Source organism: Labrus bergylta, chromosome 4, assembly GCF_963930695.1.
Source record: "Labrus bergylta chromosome 4, fLabBer1.1, whole genome shotgun sequence".
Lineage (NCBI taxonomy): Eukaryota > Metazoa > Chordata > Actinopteri > Labriformes > Labridae > Labrus > Labrus bergylta.
Genome location: NC_089198.1, coordinates 5,283,061 through 5,304,064, shown reverse-complemented (window position 1 = coordinate 5,304,064; position 21,004 = coordinate 5,283,061). Strand labels below are relative to the sequence as shown.

At 41.8% G+C, this 21,004-nt stretch overlaps 3 protein-coding genes across 3 annotated transcripts; all 3 read left to right on the top strand.

Annotated features, from left to right (window-relative positions):
* The first annotated feature begins 57 nt into the window (after positions 1-57).
* Positions 58-1,971, top strand: LOC136179125 (mammalian ependymin-related protein 1-like). Its single transcript, XM_065954492.1, has 2 exons — positions 58-304; positions 1,550-1,971. The coding sequence occupies exons 1-2, from the start codon at positions 73-75 to the stop codon at positions 1,741-1,743; spliced, it is 426 nt and encodes a 141-aa protein (XP_065810564.1). The 5' UTR covers positions 58-72; the 3' UTR covers positions 1,744-1,971.
* Positions 1,972-4,436: 2,465 nt separating this feature from the next.
* LOC109976259 (uncharacterized) lies at positions 4,437-16,423 on the top strand. Its single transcript, XM_065953378.1, has 5 exons — positions 4,437-6,169; positions 6,901-6,934; positions 9,639-9,847; positions 11,082-11,231; positions 13,867-16,423. The coding sequence occupies exons 1-5, from the start codon at positions 4,498-4,500 to the stop codon at positions 15,726-15,728; spliced, it is 3,927 nt and encodes a 1,308-aa protein (XP_065809450.1). The 5' UTR covers positions 4,437-4,497; the 3' UTR covers positions 15,729-16,423.
* Positions 16,424-19,161: 2,738 nt separating this feature from the next.
* LOC109978289 (mammalian ependymin-related protein 1-like) lies at positions 19,162-21,004 on the top strand. The gene is made up of 2 exons (XM_065954494.1): positions 19,162-19,443; positions 20,689-21,004. Exons 1-2 carry the CDS (start codon positions 19,212-19,214, stop codon positions 20,880-20,882), a joined length of 426 nt encoding a protein of 141 aa, XP_065810566.1. The 5' UTR covers positions 19,162-19,211; the 3' UTR covers positions 20,883-21,004.

The window sequence follows — 21,004 nt, the reverse complement described above, 5'->3', positions numbered from 1 at the left end:
TGATTAAATACTTTTTAGGTTTTGTTCTGTTTGTTTTGGCCAGAAGAAGACATTCAAAGATGTCACTCCTTCATGTTTCTCTTCCTCGGCTCCAGGTTCTTCGAGTACATCTTTTTGTACCAGAGCCTGGTGATGTTCCAGATCGACCAGAAGACGAAGGACTGCTCAAAGATCGCTCTGACCGAGGCCTGGGATCCCTTCGACATCCCAGCCAACTCCACCTTCGAGGACCAGTACATCATCGGAGGCCCCGGGGACAACGTGGAGGTCCAGGAGTGGTCGGACAGGAAGCCGGCACGCCAACGTAAACCTGGTTTTTAAAATATTTTAAACACAACACCAGAAAGGACATGCACAGACAGAAAGTCATAATCAAAGAAATAAGTCAGTATTAACTGCCAGTGACAGGGATAGTCTCCCACTGTGAGGTGCATATGTGAACATCCAGGTCGAGAGAATATCCAGATCACTCCTCCTGAAATGACGGCTTAGGGTGCAGCCAGCCTGACACCAAAATCAAACCTTCCAAATGACATAAAGTAGGTTTATCTGTGGGAAACACATTGTCACAATCCAGGCCATCAGTGGTGATGGCAATGGTGAATGTGTGGTGTTGTGGCTAAACAAAGACCACCAACCAAAGTGAGTGTTGACAAGAGAGAGAGAGAGAGAGACTAAGAAACCAGCTTATACACCAAGGCCCAGTCTGCCCAGGTGCATGACATCAAATGAACTGGCTCCGCCCCTTTCTACCTGAAGACAACCTGAGTGGGGAGAGAGACAAGACAACAGGAGGAGCACTGACACAGTCAGGGGTCGTCAGAACAGACTACGATCTTTTGCACTTCCATATCTGCTCAGTTTTTCAACACCTTGCGTTTAATGGAGGACATCTGTGTTAAAAACAGTTAAAGTCTTTCTATGTGATTATTCACACTTAAATATAAAATAAATCAAGTATCTGCTCTGAAAATAACTCTGTGAGTCATGACTGTCTACAATGGGTGTAACACCCGAGTCCCACTGTCTGTGATGTTTTCAGAGTTTTCAGAGTCCTATCTTCAGTTTGTTTACATCGCCAGGACGGCCGGCTGACTCCTCCCCTCGTGTATAAAAGTTGTTTAATTGAGGGACTAGAGAAAAGAAGAATAACATACTGTACTCACTGCTTAACTGTGTTTCTAGATCACGCTCATTTCAGGTAAATTTACATGCAGTGTGAAGATACCAGCATAATAAAGATCGCTAGCATTAGCATGCTAACACAACAATGCAGCGCGAGTTGTTTTGGTTTCATGCTGGAGCTCAAGGGCGACATCTGCTGGATCAAAAAATCACATATAAAGCCTTTAAACATCTTTTAGATTCTGTGGGAACTTTAAAACACAAAGTGTCCGTGCTGCTTGAATCCAGTGTTTGTGTACGTTCTTCCTGAAGCTGCTTCACAATAAAAATGAAGCTTCATCAGATTTAAGAAACAACTTCTGCTGGATATGAACCTCCAGTTCCTCTTAGAGCTGCTGTGACCTGTTTCTCGTCTCTCCACCAGATGAGACCTGGGTGGGCGTTTACACCCTGAAGGACTGCTACCCCGTGCAGGAGACCTACGTCAGGAACAGCAGCGTCACCACCTCCACCCGCTTCTTCAACCTGCAGCTGGGCATCAGCGACCCCGACGTCTTCACCCCGCCCAGCACCTGTCAATCAGCTCGGCCTGAGAGGATGTCGGAGTCCGGCTGCTGAATGCCCTCACCTTCAATCTTAGATACTTAAAAGGGATAATCTCGCTGAATTCTTCTGTTACATAAATGTCTGTGAGGTCACAATCGTTTGTCTGATGAGTTAACACAAGAAGAGTTTTTATTCAGCAAAGATCAAATCAATGACTTCTGACGATGAAACTGTTTAAATGCTCCTGTGACCGTTTGTTTTCCTGAGTTTGGAAGTTGTTTTTCCAGCTTTGGTGTGAATGCAGGATTAAACCAGTTCTTTCAGTAAGCGCCGGCTGTCACAGAAACAGCCTATGAGTCACTTACCGTATTTTCTGCACTATAAGGCGCACTTAAAAGCCTTTAATTTTCTCAAAAAACGACAGTGCGCCTTATAATCCGGAGCGCCTTATATATGGATCAATTGGTTAATTGGTTGATCCATACTGGTTGTACACGGCGCTCAGCGACACTGACTCAGATAATGACGAGAGGGAGCCGGGCATGTTGGATGCCGTACTCGCCCAACTGTTCAATTCGGACACTGAAGAAGAAGAATTCGAGGGATTCGTGGACGGGGAATGAACTGAAAAAGTGAGCTTTACGTGTTATACGTAACTGAACAATGTTGAGTTATGCACTAACGCAGGGGTGCCCAACCTTTTTTGAACCAAGATCTACTTTTAAAGTTACCAGTCTGCCGAGATCTACCAGTCCACATAGTGAGCCATAGCCTTTACCAACAGCCTACAAACGCATTTAATACTCACACAACAAACAGAAAATAATAAATGAGAGTTCTGTAAAAAATAATGCAGACTACAGACTACAGCAGGCTGCTGTGAGATGATTTTACTTTTGTTAAATTAGCTGCAGACACGGTGAGAGTGAACGGAGTAAAGTCCAACCGACTGTTTGACCGGGTCACGTGTGTTCCCACCTCGGTCCGTACGGATCACGGATCAACTGTGTGCTGTAGCACTAAAAGTGAAAAGTAAAAAAGTTCGCGTGGTGGCTGGCGCTCCAGTGCAAGTGTGTGTGTGTGTGTGTGTGTGTGTGTGTGTGTGTGTGTGTGTGTGTGTGCGTGTGCGCTGTTTGTTGGTGTGTCTCGTGCCCCGCGATGCTCACAGTCATGACAGCAGAGAGGAGCAGAGAAAAGTAGCTGCAGCTTCATCAAATGCGCTTAATACTCGTAGCATAGTTTCTATATATGACTTTTTGGTAAAACATTTACCCCCCGGTTTTACCTGCACGTCATTGCGCATGCCTGCACTCTCTCTTGCGCGCTCTCTCGCTCCCTCGCTCGCTCTCTCATGCACGTAGCAATTTCATGAATAAATGACAAATTAAATACACACAGGTCGGAAGTATACTTGGGCTCCCAACACAGGTATCGTGTGTGGGAAACAGTGCAATGAGATGAAATTGAAATCACTTTTCTATTTTACAATTGTATTTTATATTGACTAAACATCTCGCGATCGACTGAGAATCAGTCAGCGATCTACCTGTCGATCGCGATCGACTGTTTGGGCACCCCTGCACTAACGTTTGAATTAGCGGTATCAGACTGTGTTTCTTTTACGTGTTTACAACTGAACAAGGCTGGGAGATATTGTGAATATGCACATTAACGTTTGAACAACGTTGAGTTATTGTGAATGCACTACGTATAAAACTACGTTTTGAGAGTTAAGAGAAACGTCAAAGAAATAATTTATTATTTGGGGAAATCGTCTTATGTACTTTTGTTTTTGTAGTTTTATACGTTACGTTTTATACGTATTTATATTTATATATTCACAATATCTCCCAGCCTTGTTCAGTTGTAAACACGTTCTATTCTATGCGCCTTATAATCCGGTGCGCCCTATATATGAAAACAGTTCTAAAATAGGCCATTCATTGAAGGTGCACCTTATAATCCGGTGCGCTTTATAGTGCGGAAAATACGGTAGTTACTGCTGGCTGCTGTTTTCTATTCTTGATTCTAATAAAATTTAATTCACTAACTAGTTACGACTCGCTTTTGCTGTTTGTGTGAGAAGCTTCAAATCAATGTCAATCAATGAGAAGAATGCCAGTCTGTCCGTGGTCAGCCCCGCCCTGCATGCTCTGAGCGTGACAGAGTGTGGAGGCGGGGAGCAGGCTTCAGTGTTGCATACATACAAGCAGAATATTTGAAGACAAGAGGAAGAATTGCATTTATCTGCACAGAGAGGGCTCATCGTCATCACAAGCTGCTTCAGAAAACACCGGTGGCAGCAAAGTGACGCCTGCACAGTAAGCATTACAAATACGTTTCCCAGCATGCAACACAGACATTTATGAGTTTAATGAATGACTTTCATGAAGCCTGCATTGCACTTTCACAACAGAGCAACCTCTAAGCTGCTGTACAAACAACATGCAGTACTGGGGGCAGAAAGCCTTCTCCAAACCCTCCGATTCAAAGAAGAGTTCATCTTGTAAAATCTGAAATGAGAAGTGTTTTTAAAAGAGAAATGTTCTCTGTTGTAAACAAGTCTCTCTCTCAAACCGCTCCTCTTCCTGGAACGAAGCAGAGCTTGATAACCTCTCCCTCTTCTTCCTGCTCTCAAACACAGCCAGCTCCACTCTGACTCTATATTTCCTGGTTCCCTCCCCTTTAGATCTACAAGTTGAGGATGGGTGTAACCAACAAGACCTGACGTTCACTGAACAAACACATGCTGTGCAGATCAGAGGTGGAGCTAGTTTGATTTCTCAGGAAGAGAAACTCAGACAGTCGTTGTTACAGAGAGGAGAAATGGCACAGAAAGGAGTTCAGCTGGGTCAGGAAACCCTTTCTTGTTCGATCTGTCTGGATCTCCTGAAGGATCCGGCGACTATTCCCTGTGGACACAGTTACTGTATGAACTGTATTAAAAGCCACTGGGATAAAGAGGATGAGAAGACAATCTACAGCTGCCCTCAGTGTAGGCAGGACTTCACACCGAGGCCTGTCCTCAGGAAAAGCACCATGTTAGCAGTTTTAGTGGAGGAGCTGAAGAAGACTGGACTCCAAGCTGCTCCTGCTGATCACTGCTATGCTGGACCTGATGATGTGGCCTGTGATGTCTGCACCGGGAGGAAACTGAAAGCCCGTAAGTCCTGTCTGCAGTGTCTGGCCTCTTACTGTGAGAAACATCTTCAGCCTCATTATGAAGTACCTCCATTAAAGAAACACAAGCTGGTGGAGCCCTCCAAGAAGCTCCAGGAGAACGTCTGCTCTCGTCATGATGAGGTGATGAAGATGTTCTGTCGTACTGATCAGCAGTCTATCTGTTATCTCTGCTCTGTGGACGAACACAAAGGTCATGACACAGTCTCAGCTGCAGCAGAAAGGAGCGAGAGGCAGAGAGAGCTCGAGGTGAGTCAACAAAACATCAGGCAGAGAATCCAGGACAGAGAGAAAGATGTGAAGCTGCTCCAACAGGAGGTGGAGGCTATCAATGGCTCCGCTGATAAAACAGTGGGGAACAGTGAGAAGATCTTCACTGAGCTGATCCGTCTCATGGAGAAAAGACGCTCTGATGTGAAGCAGCAGGTCAGATCCCAGCAGCAAACTGAAGTGAGTCGAGTCAGAGAGCTTCAGGAGAAGCTGGAGCAGGAGATCACTGAGCTGAAGAAGAAAGATGCTGAACTGGAGAAGCTCTCACACACAGAAGATCACAACCAGTTTCTACACGACTACCCCTCACTGTCACCACTCAGTGAATCTACACACTCATCCAGCATCAAGATCCGTCCTCTGAGGTACTTTGAGGATGTGACAGCGGCTGTGTCAGAAGTCAGAGATAAACTACAGGACCTCCTGAGAGAGAAATTGACAAACATCTCACAGACAGTGACTGAAGTGGATGTTTTACTGTCAGAACCAGAGCCCAAGACCAGAGCTGAGTTCTTAAAATATTCATGTGACATCACACTGGATCCAAACACAGCACACACAGGGCTGTTATTATCTGATGAGAACAGAAAAGCAACAGCAATGTTAGAACAACAGTCTTATTCTAGTCACCCAGACAGATTCACTGATTGCTGTCAGGTCCTGAGTAAAGAGAGTCTGATGGGTCGTTGTTACTGGGAAGTGGAGTTGAGAGGAAATGTTTGTGTAGCAGTCACATACAAGAATATCAGCAGAGCAGGAAACTCAGATGAATGTTGGTTTGGATGTAATGATAAATCTTGGAGGTTAGGTTGTTACAACAACAGTTATGACTTTTGTTACAACAATGTCAGGACTCCTGTCTCAGGTCCTCAGTCCTCCAGAGTAGGAGTGTACCTGGATCACAGAGCAGGTATTCTGTCCTTCTACAGCATCTCTGAAACCATGACTCTCCTCCACAGAGTCCAGACCACATTCACTCAGCCTCTACATGCTGGACTCTGGTTATATTATTCTCCTGGAGACTCTGCTGAGTTGTGTAAACTGAAATAGACAGAAGTCATTAATGAGACAGATGTTTAACTTGCTGTGTTTTAAATCTTCAACTTGATTTTTATTCATGCTCGTTGCTGAGATCTGATCATGGTCACCTGTCAATCAAACTTTATGGGCGGTACTTTGACCTCTTCTCGTCTGTTCTGTAAATGTTTGAGTGTCTTTAAGTGACACTACTTCCTGTGTCTGTTTAGCCGTGGACTCTTTCACTGCTCAGGATGACTTTTGTTCACCTGAACTGACATTTCTCTGAGTGAAAATATCAACTTCTCTCCGCTCTCCATGTTTGATTATTTGTATTCATACATTTATATGCTGTTGTTTCTGTTCTGATTCATGAATCTGAAGAGAGAGAGCAGCAAACTTTTCTTTAATGTTGATTTTCTCTTCTCACCACTTTGTACATTTGTAGAAAATCTATAAAATCACACTTAAAGAAATGAGTTAGTCAGAATAAATGTTGTTGTTCATATTCAAAGTAAAGTAAAAAATGTCCTCTGAGGTATTTTAAAAATGTAATCCTCCTGATTAAATCAATAAGGAGATAAATCATAGTTTTCTGTGAGTGGAGATCAAACAAACTGTGTGTATGAAGTGAATGTGTTCATGAAATGATTGAACAAGAGACATTGAACACACTTTACTTATTTGATGTGTAAACAAACTGAAGTTTGACATCCTGAATAAGCACATGAACAAAATGTTTTCTTCTCGTCTTCATTGCAGGGTGTCGTAAGAAGCTGATGGAGAGTCAAACTCAGTCACTTTGTTCATGTGTTGGTGTTTAGAGCTGAAGAGCGTCCGTCACTCACTCTCTGTTCTTTCAGCTCTCCTCACTAAAAAAGATTTGCTTTTGAGGAATGAGCAGAGTTTTCGTTACCATTTTGACTTCTAAAAACATTTTGACAAACTTTTCTTTCCTATATTTCCAATGTGTCCTGAATGCAGCATCAGAATCAGAAGAATCAGAATCAGCTTTATTGGCCGCGTATGCTTTCACACTTAAGGAATTTGACTTCATTAAAACGATACTCTCAATGCACAAAAAGTACAACATTAATTTACAACAAGAAACACAATGTAAGCAAAGACTAACACGTACAAGGCTCGATGAGAGAATAGTGCAGTGTTGGGTCGAGCAAACATGCTGAAATAACTTATAATAAAATATATATATATGTAACAGATGAGTTCATTTACTTGAGGAAGAGTTGTAACAGTATTTACATTGAGCGGTGTGATTGATATCAAGGGAGGATAATAATACAGATGCCTTCCTGCAGAGAGTAAAAATCACCACAAGAGGGCGCCTTCATACTGTTAACCAGAGATGTAAAGATCCACTTAAGCACCTGAACTCAGTTTGTGCAGAAGAGAGTGAGAAGAGGTCAAACTACTTAAAGTTATTCACTAATTCCCTCTGGTCTTCATTTATGTACATCTGTCCCTGGATTCTGCTGCCATTCTTCTCCATGTTACCAAGTGTATTTATGTCATTTCTAGTCAACAATACATTAAAAGCCACAATCACCTGACAGGTCCAGAAAAACCTCTTCAAGATACAAAATAAAACCTGGATTGCTTTTAATCTGCAAAAATATTGCTGGTTCAGCAAGCAAATTTAACTTGTTGTAATGTTAGAAATATGAAGGTAGATATGTTGCAAAATAGGAGAGCTTGTAGAATGTGATGTGAGAAGTTGAAGGAAATGAATTTTCTGTCGTGAATCTGCGCTGCTTGAGTTTTGCAACACATTTTGCAAGATGTCTGTAGAAAAACAAATTTGTACTTGTGGAAATACACAAATTCAAGGCAGGTAACGTGTGCATGTCCGTCCCTTAATTCCGTCGTAGCGGAAGCAAAACAAGGAACTTTAGTGCCACATAGAAACAGAAAGATTTTAACAGTGTTTTTAACCTTTTAGCTTAACATACATGAATTATTATTTATTTATTTATCGAATTCATGAAATGATGACAATATGAAATCATTTATGACTCATGAACTTAAAGTTTTATGTAACAGCACTTCAAGTATAAACACTATAACGACTCAAGTTACTTTTAAGAAGAAACAAAATAATTCGCAAGGGATTGTGGGATAGGTAGTCAACAATAGTAGGACAAAAAATGATGTACACAGTCTTGTATCTTTGCCTTTTTCTCAGTTTTTCGATGCCGTTTTGGCGCCGAATTAAATGTACTATAGTCAGGAGTATTGAGGTGGCTGGTCGTCTTGGTTTCAGTCACCAATCTCTTGATAAAATAATTTTGTGAAAAATCAATGGAGGATTTGAATGGGAAAATTTACTTCTGATTGGCCAATTCCCCCCACATGCAGACACACAGCGAGGGGAGGAGGGAGGGGGAGGGGGAGGGGGGAGGGGGAGGGGGCCTTTCTACAAGTACAAATTTGTTTTTCTACAGACATCTCGCAAAATGTGTTGCAAAACTCAAGCAGCGCAGATTCACGACAGAAAAGTAGTGGATTTTTTATACAAGTAAACATTTTTACATGTTCACTTTTTTTTCTTCAACTTCTCACATCACATTCTACAAGCTCTCCTATTTTGCAACATATCTACCTTCATGTAAAAGGTGTCATCAAGTCAAATTTGCATAAACATATTATTTTCACTTTTTACAAGCAGTTCAGACCTTTATTTATTTTTAGTTATATATCTTTAAATAAGATGTTTATCTGGACTTTTCAGGTGACAATGGTTTACAATAAGTGTATTGAGATACTTTGATGTTATCAGCCTTCTTAGTAAGATTTTAGTGTTAATAGAGGCCTCACTTGGAGACTGAACCAGCTTATTTCAGGCATTACAAAATAATATATTAAATAATTAAAAAGTCGAGTTTTCAGGGAAATAAATACATTTTCACAAAATTAAACTGTGATAAAAGTAAACACAAAAAACTTTCATTCACTCAGGGATTTAGGGATTAAAGGGTCGCGTATAAGAAGTTCCTCTCTTCACTCAGAGTGATGGACGAGTGAGCGGCAAACCTACCGACATATATGAGAGAAAATAACAATAACCATCATGATATCAACAGAAAAGACAGATGTAGATTGATAAAAGTAGAAATATAAGCTCAGAAAATGATAAAGAGTGAAATATAGAGTCATCATGGAGCGGTTATTTTTATATTTTAAATATAGCTAATAAATGTAAAGAAAAGGCAGGCCTGGTTAAAGCTCTCAACATGGGAACAAGAAGGTATGATTTAGAGCTGCAACATAAGCCCATCAATCAATTAGTTGAAAGAAATGAAGCCATACATTTTAATTAATTATAAAACATTCCAGATGTTTCAGATTTCAGATTCTGAAATGCCAGGATTTCCTGATTTTCATGTATGATTAAATACTTTTTAGGTTTTGTTCTGTTTGTTTTGGCCAGAAGAAGACATTCAAAGATGTCACTCCTTCATGTTTCTCTTCCTCGGCTCCAGGTTCTTCGAGTACATCTTTTTGTACCAGAGCCTGGTGATGTTCCAGATCGACCAGAAGACGAAGGACTGCTCAAAGATCGCTCTGACCGAGGCCTGGGATCCCTTCGACATCCCAGCCAACTCCACCTTCGAGGACCAGTACATCATCGGAGGCCCCGGGGACAACGTGGAGGTCCAGGAGTGGTCGGACGGGAAGCCGGCACGCCAACGTAAACCTGGTTTTTAAAATATTTTAAACACAACACCAGAAAGGACATGCACAGACAGAAAGTCATAATCAAAGAAATAAGTCAGTATTAACTGCCAGTGACAGGGATAGTCTCCCACTGTGAGGTGCATATGTGAACATCCAGGTCGAGAGAATATCCAGATCACTCCTCCTGAAATGACGGCTTAGGGTGCAGCCAGCCTGACACCAAAATCAAACCTTCCAAATGACATAAAGTAGGTTGATCTGTGGTAAACACATTGTCACAATCCAGGCCATCAGTGGTGATGGCAATGGTGAATGTGTGGTGTTGTGGCTAAACAACGACCACCAACCAAAGTGAGTGTTGACAAGAGAGAGAGAGACTAAGAAACCAGCTTATACACCAAGGCCCAGTCTGCCCAGGTGCATGACATCAAATGAACTGGCTCCGCCCCTTTCTACCTGAAGACAACCTGAGTGGGGAGAGAGACAAGACAACAGGAGGAGCACTGACACAGTCAGGGGTCGTCAGAACAGACTACGATCTTTTGCACTTCCATATCTGCTCAGTTTTTCAACACCTTGCGTTTAATGGAGGACATCTGTGTTAAAAACAGTTAAAGTCTTTCTATGTGATTATTCACACTTAAAAATAAATCAAGTATCTCCTCTGAAAATAACTCTGTGAGTCATGACTGTCTACAATGGGTGTAACACCCGAGTCCCACTGTCTGTGATGTTTTCAGAGTTTTCAGAGTCCTATCTTCACTTTGTTTACATCGCCGGGACGGCCGGCTGACTCCTCCCCTCGCATATAAAAGTTGTTTAATTGAGGGACTAGAGAAAAGAAGAATAACATACTGTACTCACTGCTTAACTGTGTTTCTAGATCACGCTCATTTCAGGTAAATTTACATGCAGTGTGAAGATACCAGCATAATAAAGAACGCTAGCATTAGCATGCTAACACAACAATGCACCGTGAGTTGTTTTGGTTTCATGCTGGTGCTCAAGGGCGACATCTGCTGGATCAAAAAATCACATATAAAGCCTTTAAACATCTTTTAGATTCTGTGGGAACTTTAAAACACAAAGTGTCCGTGCTGCTTGAATCCAGTGTTTGTGTACGTTCTTCCTGAAGCTGCTTCACAATAAAAATGAAGCTTCATCAGATTTAAGAAACAACTTCTGCTGGATATGAACCTCCAGTTCCTCTTAGAGCTGCTGTGACCTGTTTCTCGTCTCTCCACCAGATGAGACCTGGGTGGGCGTTTACACCCTGAAGGACTGCTACCCCGTGCAGGAGACCTACGTCAGGAACAGCAGCGTCACCACCTCCACCCGCTTCTTCAACCTGCAGCTGGGCATCAGCGACCCCGACGTCTTCACCCCGCCCAGCACCTGTCAATCAGCTCGGCCTGAGAGGATGTCGGAGTCCGGCTGCTGAATGCCCTCACCTTCAATCTTAGATACTTAAAAGGGATAATCTCGCTGAATTCTTCTGTTACATAAATGTCTGTGAGGTCACAATCGTTTGTCTGATGAGTTAACACAAGAAGAGTTTTTATTCAGCAAAGATCAAATTAATGACTTCTGACGATGAAACTGTTTAAATGCTCCTGTGACCGTTTCTTTTCCTGAGTTTGGAAGGTTTCCAGCTTTGGTGTGAATGCAGGATTAAACCAGTTCTTTCAGTAAGCGCCGGCTGTCACAGAAACAGCCTATGAGTCACTTACCGTATTTTCTGCACTATAAGGCGCACTTAAAAGCCTTTAATTTTCTCAAAAAACGACAGTGCGCCTTATAATCCGGAGCGCCTTATATATGGATCAATTGGTTAATTGGTTGATCCATACTGGTTGTACACGGCGCTCAGCGACACTGACTCGGATAATGACGAGAGGGAGCCGGGCATGTTGGATGCCGTACTCGCCCAACTGTTCAATTCGGACACTGAAGAAGAAGAATTCGAGGGATTCGTGGACGGGGAATGAACTGAAAAAGTGAGCTTTACGTGTTATACGTAACTGAACAATGTTGAGTTATGCACTAACGCAGGGGTGCCCAACCTTTTTTGAACCAAGATCTACTTTTAAAGTTACCAGTCTGCCGAGATCTACCAGTCCACATAGTGAGCCATAGCCTTTACCAACAGCCTACAAACGCATTTAATACTCACACAACAAACAGAAAATAATAAATGAGAGTTCTGTAAAAAATAATGCAGACTACAGACTACAGCAGGCTGCTGTGAGATGATTTTGCTTTTGTTAAATTAGCTGCAGACACGGTGAGAGTGAACGGAGTAAAGTCCAACCGACCGTTTGACCGGGTCACGTGGGTTCCCACCTCGGTCCGTACGGATCACGGATCAACTGTGTGCTGTAGCACTAAAAGTAAAAAGTAAAAAAGTTCGCGTGGTGGCTGGCGCTCCAGTGCAAGTGTGTGTGTGTGTGTGTGTGTGTATGTGTGTGTGTGTGTGTGTGTGTGCGTGTGCGCTGTTTGTTGGTGTGTCTCGTCCCCCGCGATGCTCACAGTCATGACAGCAGAGAGGAGCAGAGAAAAGTAGCTGCAGCTTCATCAAATGCGCTTAATACTCGTAGCATAGTTTCTATATATGACTTTTTGGTAAAACATTTAGCCCAACCCGGTTTTACCTGCACGTCATTGCGCATGTCTGCACTCTCTCTTGCGCGCGCTCTCTCTCTCTCTCGCTCCCCCGCTCGCTCTCTCGCTCGCTCTCATGCACGCGGCATTTTCATGAATAAATGAAAAATTAAATACACACAGGTCGGAAGTATACTTGGGCTCCCAACACAGGTACCGTGTGTGGGAAACAGTGCAATGAGATGAAATTGAAATCACTTTTCTATTTTACAATTGTATTTTATATTGACAAAACATCTCGCGATCGACTGAGAATCAGTCAGCGATCTACCTGTCGATCGCGATTGACTGTTTGGGCACCCCTGCACTAACGTTTGAATTAGCGGTATCAGACTGTGTTTCTTTTACGTGTTTACAACTGAACAAGGCTGGGAGATATTGTGAATATGCACATTAACGTTTGAACAACGTTGAGTTATTGTGAATGCACTACGTATAAAACTATGTTTTGAGAGTTAAGAGAAACGTCAAAGAAATAATTTATTATTTGGGGAAATCGTCTTATGTACTTGTGTTTTTGTAGTTTTATACGTTACGTTTTATACGTATTTATATTTATATATTCACAATATCTCCCAGCCTTGTTCAGTTGTAAACACGTTCTATTCTATGCGCCTTATAATCCGGTGCGCCCTATATATGAAAACAGTTCTAAAATAGGCCATTCATTGAAGGTGCGCCTTATAATCCGGTGTGCCTTATAGTGCGGAAAATACGGTAGTTACTGCTGGCTGCTGTTTTCTATTCTTGATTCTAATAAAATTTAATTCACTAACTAGTTACGACTCACTTTTGCTGTTTGTGTGAGAAGCTTCAAATCAATGTCAATCAATGAGAAGAATGCCAGTCTGTCCGTGGTCAGCCCCGCCCTGCATGCTCTGAGCGTGACAGAGTGTGGAGGCGGGGAGCAGGCTTCAGTGTTGCATACATACAAGCAGAATATTTGAAGACAAGAGGAAGAATTGCATTTATCTGCACAGAGAGGGCTCATCGTCATCACAAGCTGCTTCAGAAAACACCGGTGGCAGCAAAGTGACGCCTGCACAGTAAGCATTACAAATACGATTCCCAGCATGCAACACAGACATTTATGAGTTTAATGAATGACTTTCATGAAGCCTGCATTGCACTTTCACAACAGAGCAACCTCTAAGCTGCTGTACAAACAACATGCAGTACTGGGGGCAGAAAGCCTTCTCCAAACCCTCCGATTCAAAGAAGAGTTCATCTTGTAAAATCTGAAATGAGAAGTGTTTTTAAAAGAGAAATGTTCTCTGTTGTAAACAAGTCTCTCTCTCTCTCACCGCTCCTCTTCCTGGAATGAAGCAGAGCTTGTTAACCCCTCCCTCTTCTTCCTGCTCTCAAACACAGCCAGCTCCACTCTGACTCTATATTTCCTTGTTTCCTCCCCTTTAGATCTACAAGTTGAGGATGGGTGTTACCAACAAGAGCTGACGTTCACTGAACAAACACATGCTGTGCAGATCAGAGGTGGAGCTAGTTTGATTTCTCAGGAAGAGAAACTCAGACAGTCGTTGTTACAGAGAGGAGAAATGGCACAGAAAGGAGTTCAGCTGGGTCAGGAAACCCTTTCTTGTTCGATCTGTCTGGATCTCCTGAAGGATCCGGTCACTGTTCCCTGTGGACATAGTTACTGTATGAGCTGTATTAAAAGCCACTGGGATAAAGAGGATGAGAAGACAATCTACAGCTGCCCTCAGTGTAGGCAGGACTTCACACCGAGGCCTGTCCTCAGGAAAAGCACCATGTTAGCAGATTTAGTGGAGGAGCTGAAAAAGACTGGACTCCAAGCTGCTCCTGCTGATCACTGCTATGCTGAATCTGAAGACGTGGCCTGTGATGTCTGCACCGGGAGGAAACTGAAAGCCTGTAAGTCCTGCCTGCAATGTTTGATCTCATTTTGTGAGAAACATCTTCAGCCTCATTATGAAATACCTGCTTATTCAAAACACAAGCTGGTGGAGCCCTCCAAGAAGATCCAGGAGAACGTCTGCTCTCGTCATAATGAAGAGATGAAAGTATTTTGTCGAACTGATCAGCGGTCTATCTGTTATCTCTGTTTAATGGACGAACACAAAGGTCATGACACAGTCTCAGCTGCAGCAGAAAGGCAAGAGAAGCAGAGAGAGCTTGAGGTGAGTCGACAAAACATCCAGCAGAGAATCCAGGACAGAGAGAAAGATGTGAAGCTGCTCCAACAGGAGGTGGAGGCTATCAATGGCTCCGCTGATAAAACAGTGGGGAACAGTGAGAAGATCTTCACTGAGCTGATCCGTCTCATGGAGAAAAGACGCTCTGATGTGAAGCAGCAGGTCAGATCCCAGCAGCAAACTGAAGTGAGTCGAGTCAGAGAGCTTCAGGAGAAGCTGGAGCAGGAGATCACTGAGCTGAAGAGGAGAGACGCTGAACTGGAGAAGCTCTCAGACACAGAAGATCACAACCAGTTTCTACACGACTACCCCTCACTGTCACCACTCAGTAAATCTACACACTCATCCAGCATCAAGATCCGTCCTCTGAGGTACTTTGAGGATGTGACAGCAGCTGTGTCAGAAGTCAGAGATAAACTACAGGACGTCCTGAGAGAGAAATGGACAAACATCTCACAGACAGTGACTGAAGTGGATGTTTTACTGCCAGAACCAGAACCAGAGCCCAAGACCAGAGCTGAGTTCTTAAAATATTCATGTGACATCACACTGGATCCAAACACAGCAAACACACAGCTGTTATTATCTGATGAGAACAGAAAAGTAACAGTAATGAGTGAACATCAGTCTTATTCTAGTCACCCAGACAGATTCACTGATTGGTGGCAGGTCCTGAGTAAAGAGAGTCTGATGGGACGTTGTTACTGGGAAGTGGAGTTGAGAGGAGAGGGAGTTTGTGTAGCAGTCACATACAAGAATATCAGCAGAGCAGGGGACTCAGATGAATGTTTGTTTGGATGTAATGACAAATCTTGGAGGTTAGATTGTTACAGCAACAGTTATGACTTTTGTTACAACAGTGTCAGCACTCCTGTCTCAGGTCCTGAGTCCTCCAGAGTAGGAGTGTACCTGGATCACAGAGCAGGTGTTCTGTCCTTCTACAGCATCTCTGAAACCATGACTCTCCTCCACAGAGTCCAGACCACATTCACTCAGCCTCTTCATGCTGGACTCTGGTTTGTTTATGATGGAGCCTCTGCTGAGTTGTGTAAACTGAAATAGACAGAAGTCATTAACGAGACAGATGTTTAACTTGTTGTGTTTTAAATATTCAACTTGATTTTTATTCACGCTCGTTGCTGAGATCTGATCATCGTCACCTGTCAATCAAACTTTATGGGCGGTACTTTGACCTCTTCTCGTCTGTTCTGTAAATGTTTGAGTGTCTTTAAGTGACACTCCTTCCTGTGTCTGTTTAGCCGTGGACTCTTTCACTGCTCAGGATGACTTTTGTTCACCTGAACTGACATTTCTCTGAGTGAAAATATCAACTTCTCTCCGCTCTCCATGTTTGATTATTGGTATTCATACATTTATATGCTGTTGTTTCTGTTCTGATTCATGAGTCTGAAGAGAGAGAGCAGCAAACTTTTCTTTAATGTTGATTTTCTCTTCTCACCACTTTGTACATTTGTAGAAAATCTATAAAATCACACTTAAAGAAATGAGTTAGTCAGAATAAATGTTGTTGTTCATATTCAAAGTAAAGTAAAAAATGTCCTCTGAGGTGTTTTAAAAATGTAATCCTCCTGATTAAATCAATAAGGAGATAAATCATAGTTTTCTGTGAGTGGAGATCAAACAAACTGTGTGTATGAAGTGAATGTGTTCATGAAATGATTGAACAAGAGACATTGAACACACTTTACTTATTTGATGTGTAAACAAACTGAAGTTTGACATCCTGAATAAACACATGAACAAAATGTTTTCTTCTCGTCTTCATTGCAGGGTGTCGTAAGAAGCTGATGGAGAGTCAAACTCAGTCACTTTGTTCATGTGTTGGTGTTTAGAGCTGAAGAGCGTCCGTCACTCACTCTCTGTTCTTTCAGCTCTCCTCACTAAAAAAGTTTTGCTTTTGAGGAATGAGCAGAGTTTTCGTTACCATTTTGACTTCTAAAAACATTTTGACAAACTTTTCTTTCCTATATTTCCAATGTGTCCTGAATGCAGCATCAGAATCAGAAGAATCAGAATCAGCTTTATTGGCCGCGTATGCTTTCACACTTAAGGAATTTGACTTCATTAAAACGATACTCTCAATGCACAAAAAGGACAACATTAATTTACAACAAGAAACACAATGTAAGCAAAGACTAACACGTACAAGGCTCGATGAGAGAATAGTGCAGTGTTGGGTCGAGCAAACATGCTGAGATAACTTATAATAAAATATATATATGTAACAGATGGGTTAATTTACTTGAGGAAGAGTTGTAACAGTATTTACATTGAGCGGTGTGATTGATATCAAGGGAGGATAATAATACAGATGCTTTCCTGCAGAGAGTAGAAATCACCACAAGAGGGCGCCTTCATCCTGTTAACCAGAGATGTAAAGATCCACTTAAGCACCTGAACTCAGTTTGTGCAGAAGAGAGTGAGAAGAAGTCAAACTACTTAAAGTTATTCACTAATTCCCTCTGGTCTTCATTTATGTACATCTGTCCCTGGATTCTGCTGCCATTCTTCTCCATGTTACCAAGTGTATTTATGTCATTTCTAGTCAACAATACATTAAAAGACACAATCACCTGACAGGTCCAGAAAAACCTCTTCAAGATACAAAATAAAACCTGGATTGCTTTTAATCTGCAAAAATATTGCTAATGCAGCAAGCAAATTTAACTTGTTGTAATGTTAGAAATATGAAGGTAGATATGTTGCAAAATAGGAGAGCTTGTAGAATGTGATGTGAGAAGTTGAAGGAAAAAAAAAGTGAACATGTAAAAATGTTTACTGGTATAAAAAATCCACTACTTTTCTGTCGTGAATCTGCGCTGCTTGAGTTTTGCAACACATTTTGCGAGATGTCTGCAGAAAAAAAAATTTGTACTTGTAGAAATACACAAATTCAAGGCAGGTAACGTGTGCATGTCCGTCCCTTAATTCCGTCGTAGCGGAAGCAAAACAAGGAACTTTAGTGCCACATAGAAACAGAAAGATTTTAACAGTGTTTTTAACCTTTTAGCTTAACATACATGAATTATTATTTATTTATTTATCAAATTCATGAAATGATGACAATATGAAATCATTTATGAGTCATGAACTTAAAGTTTTATGTAACAGCACTTCAAGTATAAACACTATAACGACTCAAGTTACTTTTAAGAAGAAACAAAATAATTCGCAAGGGATTGTGGGATAGGTAGTCAACAATAGTAGGACAAAAATTATGTACACAGTCTTGTATCTTTGCCTTTTTCTCAGTTTTTTCGATGCCGTTTTGGCGCCGAATTAAATGTACTATAGTCAGGAGTATTGAGGTGGCTGGTCGTCTTGGTTTCAGTCACCAATCTCTTGATAAAATAATTTTGTGAAAAATCAATGGAGGATTTGAATGGGAAAATTTACTTCTGATTGGCCAATTCCCCCCACATGCAGACACACAGCGAGGGGAGGGGGGAGGAGGGAGGGGGAGGGGGCCTTTCCACAAGTACAAATTTGTTTTTCTACAGACATCTCGCAAAATGTGTTTAAAAACTCAAGCAGCGCAGATTCACGACAGAAAAGTAGTGGATTTTTTATACCAGTAAACATTTTTACATGTTCACTTTTTTTTCTTCAACTTCTCACATCACATTCTACAAGCTCTCCTATTTTGCAACATATCTACCTTCATGTAAAAGGTGTCATCAAGTCAAATTTGCATAAACATATTATTTTCACTTTTTACAAGCAGTTCAGACCTTTATTTATTTTTTAGTTATATACCTTGAAATAAGATGTTTATCTGGACTTTTCAGGTGACCATGGTTTACAATAAGTGTATTGAGATACTTTGATGTTATCAGCCTTCTTAGTAAGATTTTAGTGTTAATAGAGGCCTCACTTGGAGACTGAACCAGCTTATTTCAGGCATTACAAAATAATATATTAAATAATTAAAAAGTCGAGTTTTCAGGGAAATAAAATACATTTTCACAAAATTAAACTGTGATAAAAGTAAACACAAAAAACTTTCATTCACTCAGGGATTTAGGGATTAGAGAGTCGCGTATAAGAAGTTCCTCTCTTCACTCAGAGTGATGGACGAGTGAGCGGCAAACCTACCGACATACATGAGAGAAAATAACAATAACCATCGTGATATCAACAGAAAAGACAGATGTAGATTGATAAAAGTAGAAATATAAGCTCAGAAAATGATAAAGAGTGAAATATAGAGTCATCATGGAGCGGTTATTTTTATATTTTAAATATAGCTAATAAATGTAAAGAAAAGGCAGGCGTGGTTAAAGCTCCCAACATGGGAACAAGAAGGTATGATTTAGAGCTGCAACATAAGCCCATCAATCAATGAGTCAAAAGAAATTAAGCCATACATTTTAATTAATTATAAAACATTCCAGATGTTTCAGATTTCAGCTTCTGAAAAGCGAGGAATTCCTGATTTTCATGTATGATTATAAATTAAATACTTTTTAGGTTTTGTTCTGTTTGTTTTGGCCAGAAGAAGACATTCAAAGATGTCACTCCTTCATGTTTCTCTTCCTCGGCTCCAGGTTCTTTGAGTACATCTTTTTGTACCAGAGCCTGGTGATGTTCCAGATCGACCAGAAGACGAAGGACTGCTCAAAGATCGCTCTGACCGAGGCCTGGGATCCCTTCGACATCCCAGCCAACTCCACCTTCGAGGACCAGTACATCATCGGAGGCCCCGGGGACAACGTGGAGGTCCAGGAGTGGTCGGACAGGAAGCCGGCACGCCAACGTAAACCTGGTTTTTAAAATATTTTAAACACAACACCAGAAAGGACATGCACAGACAGAAAGTCATAATCAAAGAAATAAGTCAGTGTTAACTGCCAGTGACAGGGATAGTCTCCCACTGTGAGGTGCATATGTGAACATCCAGGTCGAGAGAATATCCAGATCACTCCTCCTGAAATGACGGCTTAGGGTGCAGCCAGCCTGACACCAAAATCAAACCTTCCAAATGACATAAAGTAGGTTGATCTGTGGTAAACACATTGTCACAATCCAGGCCATCAGTGGTGATGGCAATGGTGAATGTGTGGTGTTGTGGCTAAACAAAGACCACCAACCAAAGTGAGTGTTGACAAAAGAGAGAGAGAGAGAGACTAAGAAACCAGCTTATATACCAAGGCCCAGTCTGCCCAGGTGCATGACATCAAATGAACTGGCTCCGCCCCTTTCTACCTGAAGACAACCTGAGTGGGGAGAGGTACAAGACAACAGGAGGAGCACTGACACAGTCAGGGGTCGTCAGAACAGACTACGATCTTTTGCACTTCCATATCTGCTCAGTTTTTCAACACCTTGCGTTTAATGGAGGACATCTGTGTTAAAAACAGTTAAAGTCTTTCTATGTGATTATTCACACTTAAATATAAAATAAATCAAGTATCTGCTCTGAAAATAACTCTGTGAGTCATGACTGTCTACAATGGGTGTAACACCCGAGTCCCACTGTCTGTGATGTTTTCAGAGTTTTCAGAGTCCTATCTTCAGTTTGTTTACATCGCCGGGACGGCCTGCTGACTCCTCCCCTCGTGAATAAAAGTTGTTTAATTGAGGGACTAGAGAAAAGAAGAATAACATACTGTACTCACTGCTTAACTGTGTTTCTAGATCACGCTCATTTCAGGTAAATTTACATGCAGTGTGAAGATACCAGCATAATAAAGATCGCTAGCATTAGCATGCTAACACAACAATGCACCGTGAGTTGTTTTGGTTTCATGCTGGTGCTCAAGGGCGACATCTGCTGGATCAAAAAATCACATATAAAGCCTTTAAACATCTTTTAGATTCTGTGGGAACTTTAAAACACAAAGTGTCCGTGCTGCTTGAATCCAGTGTTTGTGTACGTTCTTCCTGAAGCTGCTTCACAATAAAAATGAAGCTTCATCAGATTTAAGAAACAACTTCTGCTGGATATGAACCTCCAGTTCCTCTTAGAGCTGCTGTGACCTGTTTCTCGTCTCTCCACCAGATGAGACCTGGGTGGGCGTTTACACCCTGAAGGACTGCTACCCCGTGCAGGAGACCTACGTCAGGAACAGCAGCGTCACCACCTCCACCCGCTTCTTCAACCTGCAGCTGGGCATCAGCGACCCCGACGTCTTCACCCCGCCCAGCACCTGTCAATCAGCTCGGCCTGAGAGGATGTCGGAGTCCGGCTGCTGAATGCCCTCACCTTCAATCTTAGATACTTAAAAGGGATAATCTCGCTGAATTCTTCTGTTACATAAATGTCTGTGAGGTCACAATCGTTTGTCTGATGAGTTAACACAAGAAGAGTTTTTATT

Bases quoted from the DNA above. Each gene is read 5' to 3' on its own strand.
- LOC109978289 (XM_065954494.1), top strand. From the start codon at position 19,212: ATGTTTCTCTTCCTCGGCTCCAGGTTCTTTGAGTACATCTTTTTGTAC. The intron at 19,444-20,688 runs GTAAACCTGGTT...TCTCTCCACCAG, and splicing joins CAGGAAGCCGGCACGCCAAC to ATGAGACCTGGGTGGGCGTT.
- LOC136179125 (XM_065954492.1), top strand. From the start codon at position 73: ATGTTTCTCTTCCTCGGCTCCAGGTTCTTCGAGTACATCTTTTTGTAC. The intron at 305-1,549 runs GTAAACCTGGTT...TCTCTCCACCAG, and splicing joins CAGGAAGCCGGCACGCCAAC to ATGAGACCTGGGTGGGCGTT.
- LOC109976259 (XM_065953378.1), top strand. From the start codon at position 4,498: ATGGCACAGAAAGGAGTTCAGCTGGGTCAGGAAACCCTTTCTTGTTCG. The intron at 9,848-11,081 runs GTAAACCTGGTT...TCTCTCCACCAG, and splicing joins CGGGAAGCCGGCACGCCAAC to ATGAGACCTGGGTGGGCGTT. The intron at 11,232-13,866 runs GTCAATCAGCTC...TCTCAAACACAG, and splicing joins CTTCACCCCGCCCAGCACCT to CCAGCTCCACTCTGACTCTA.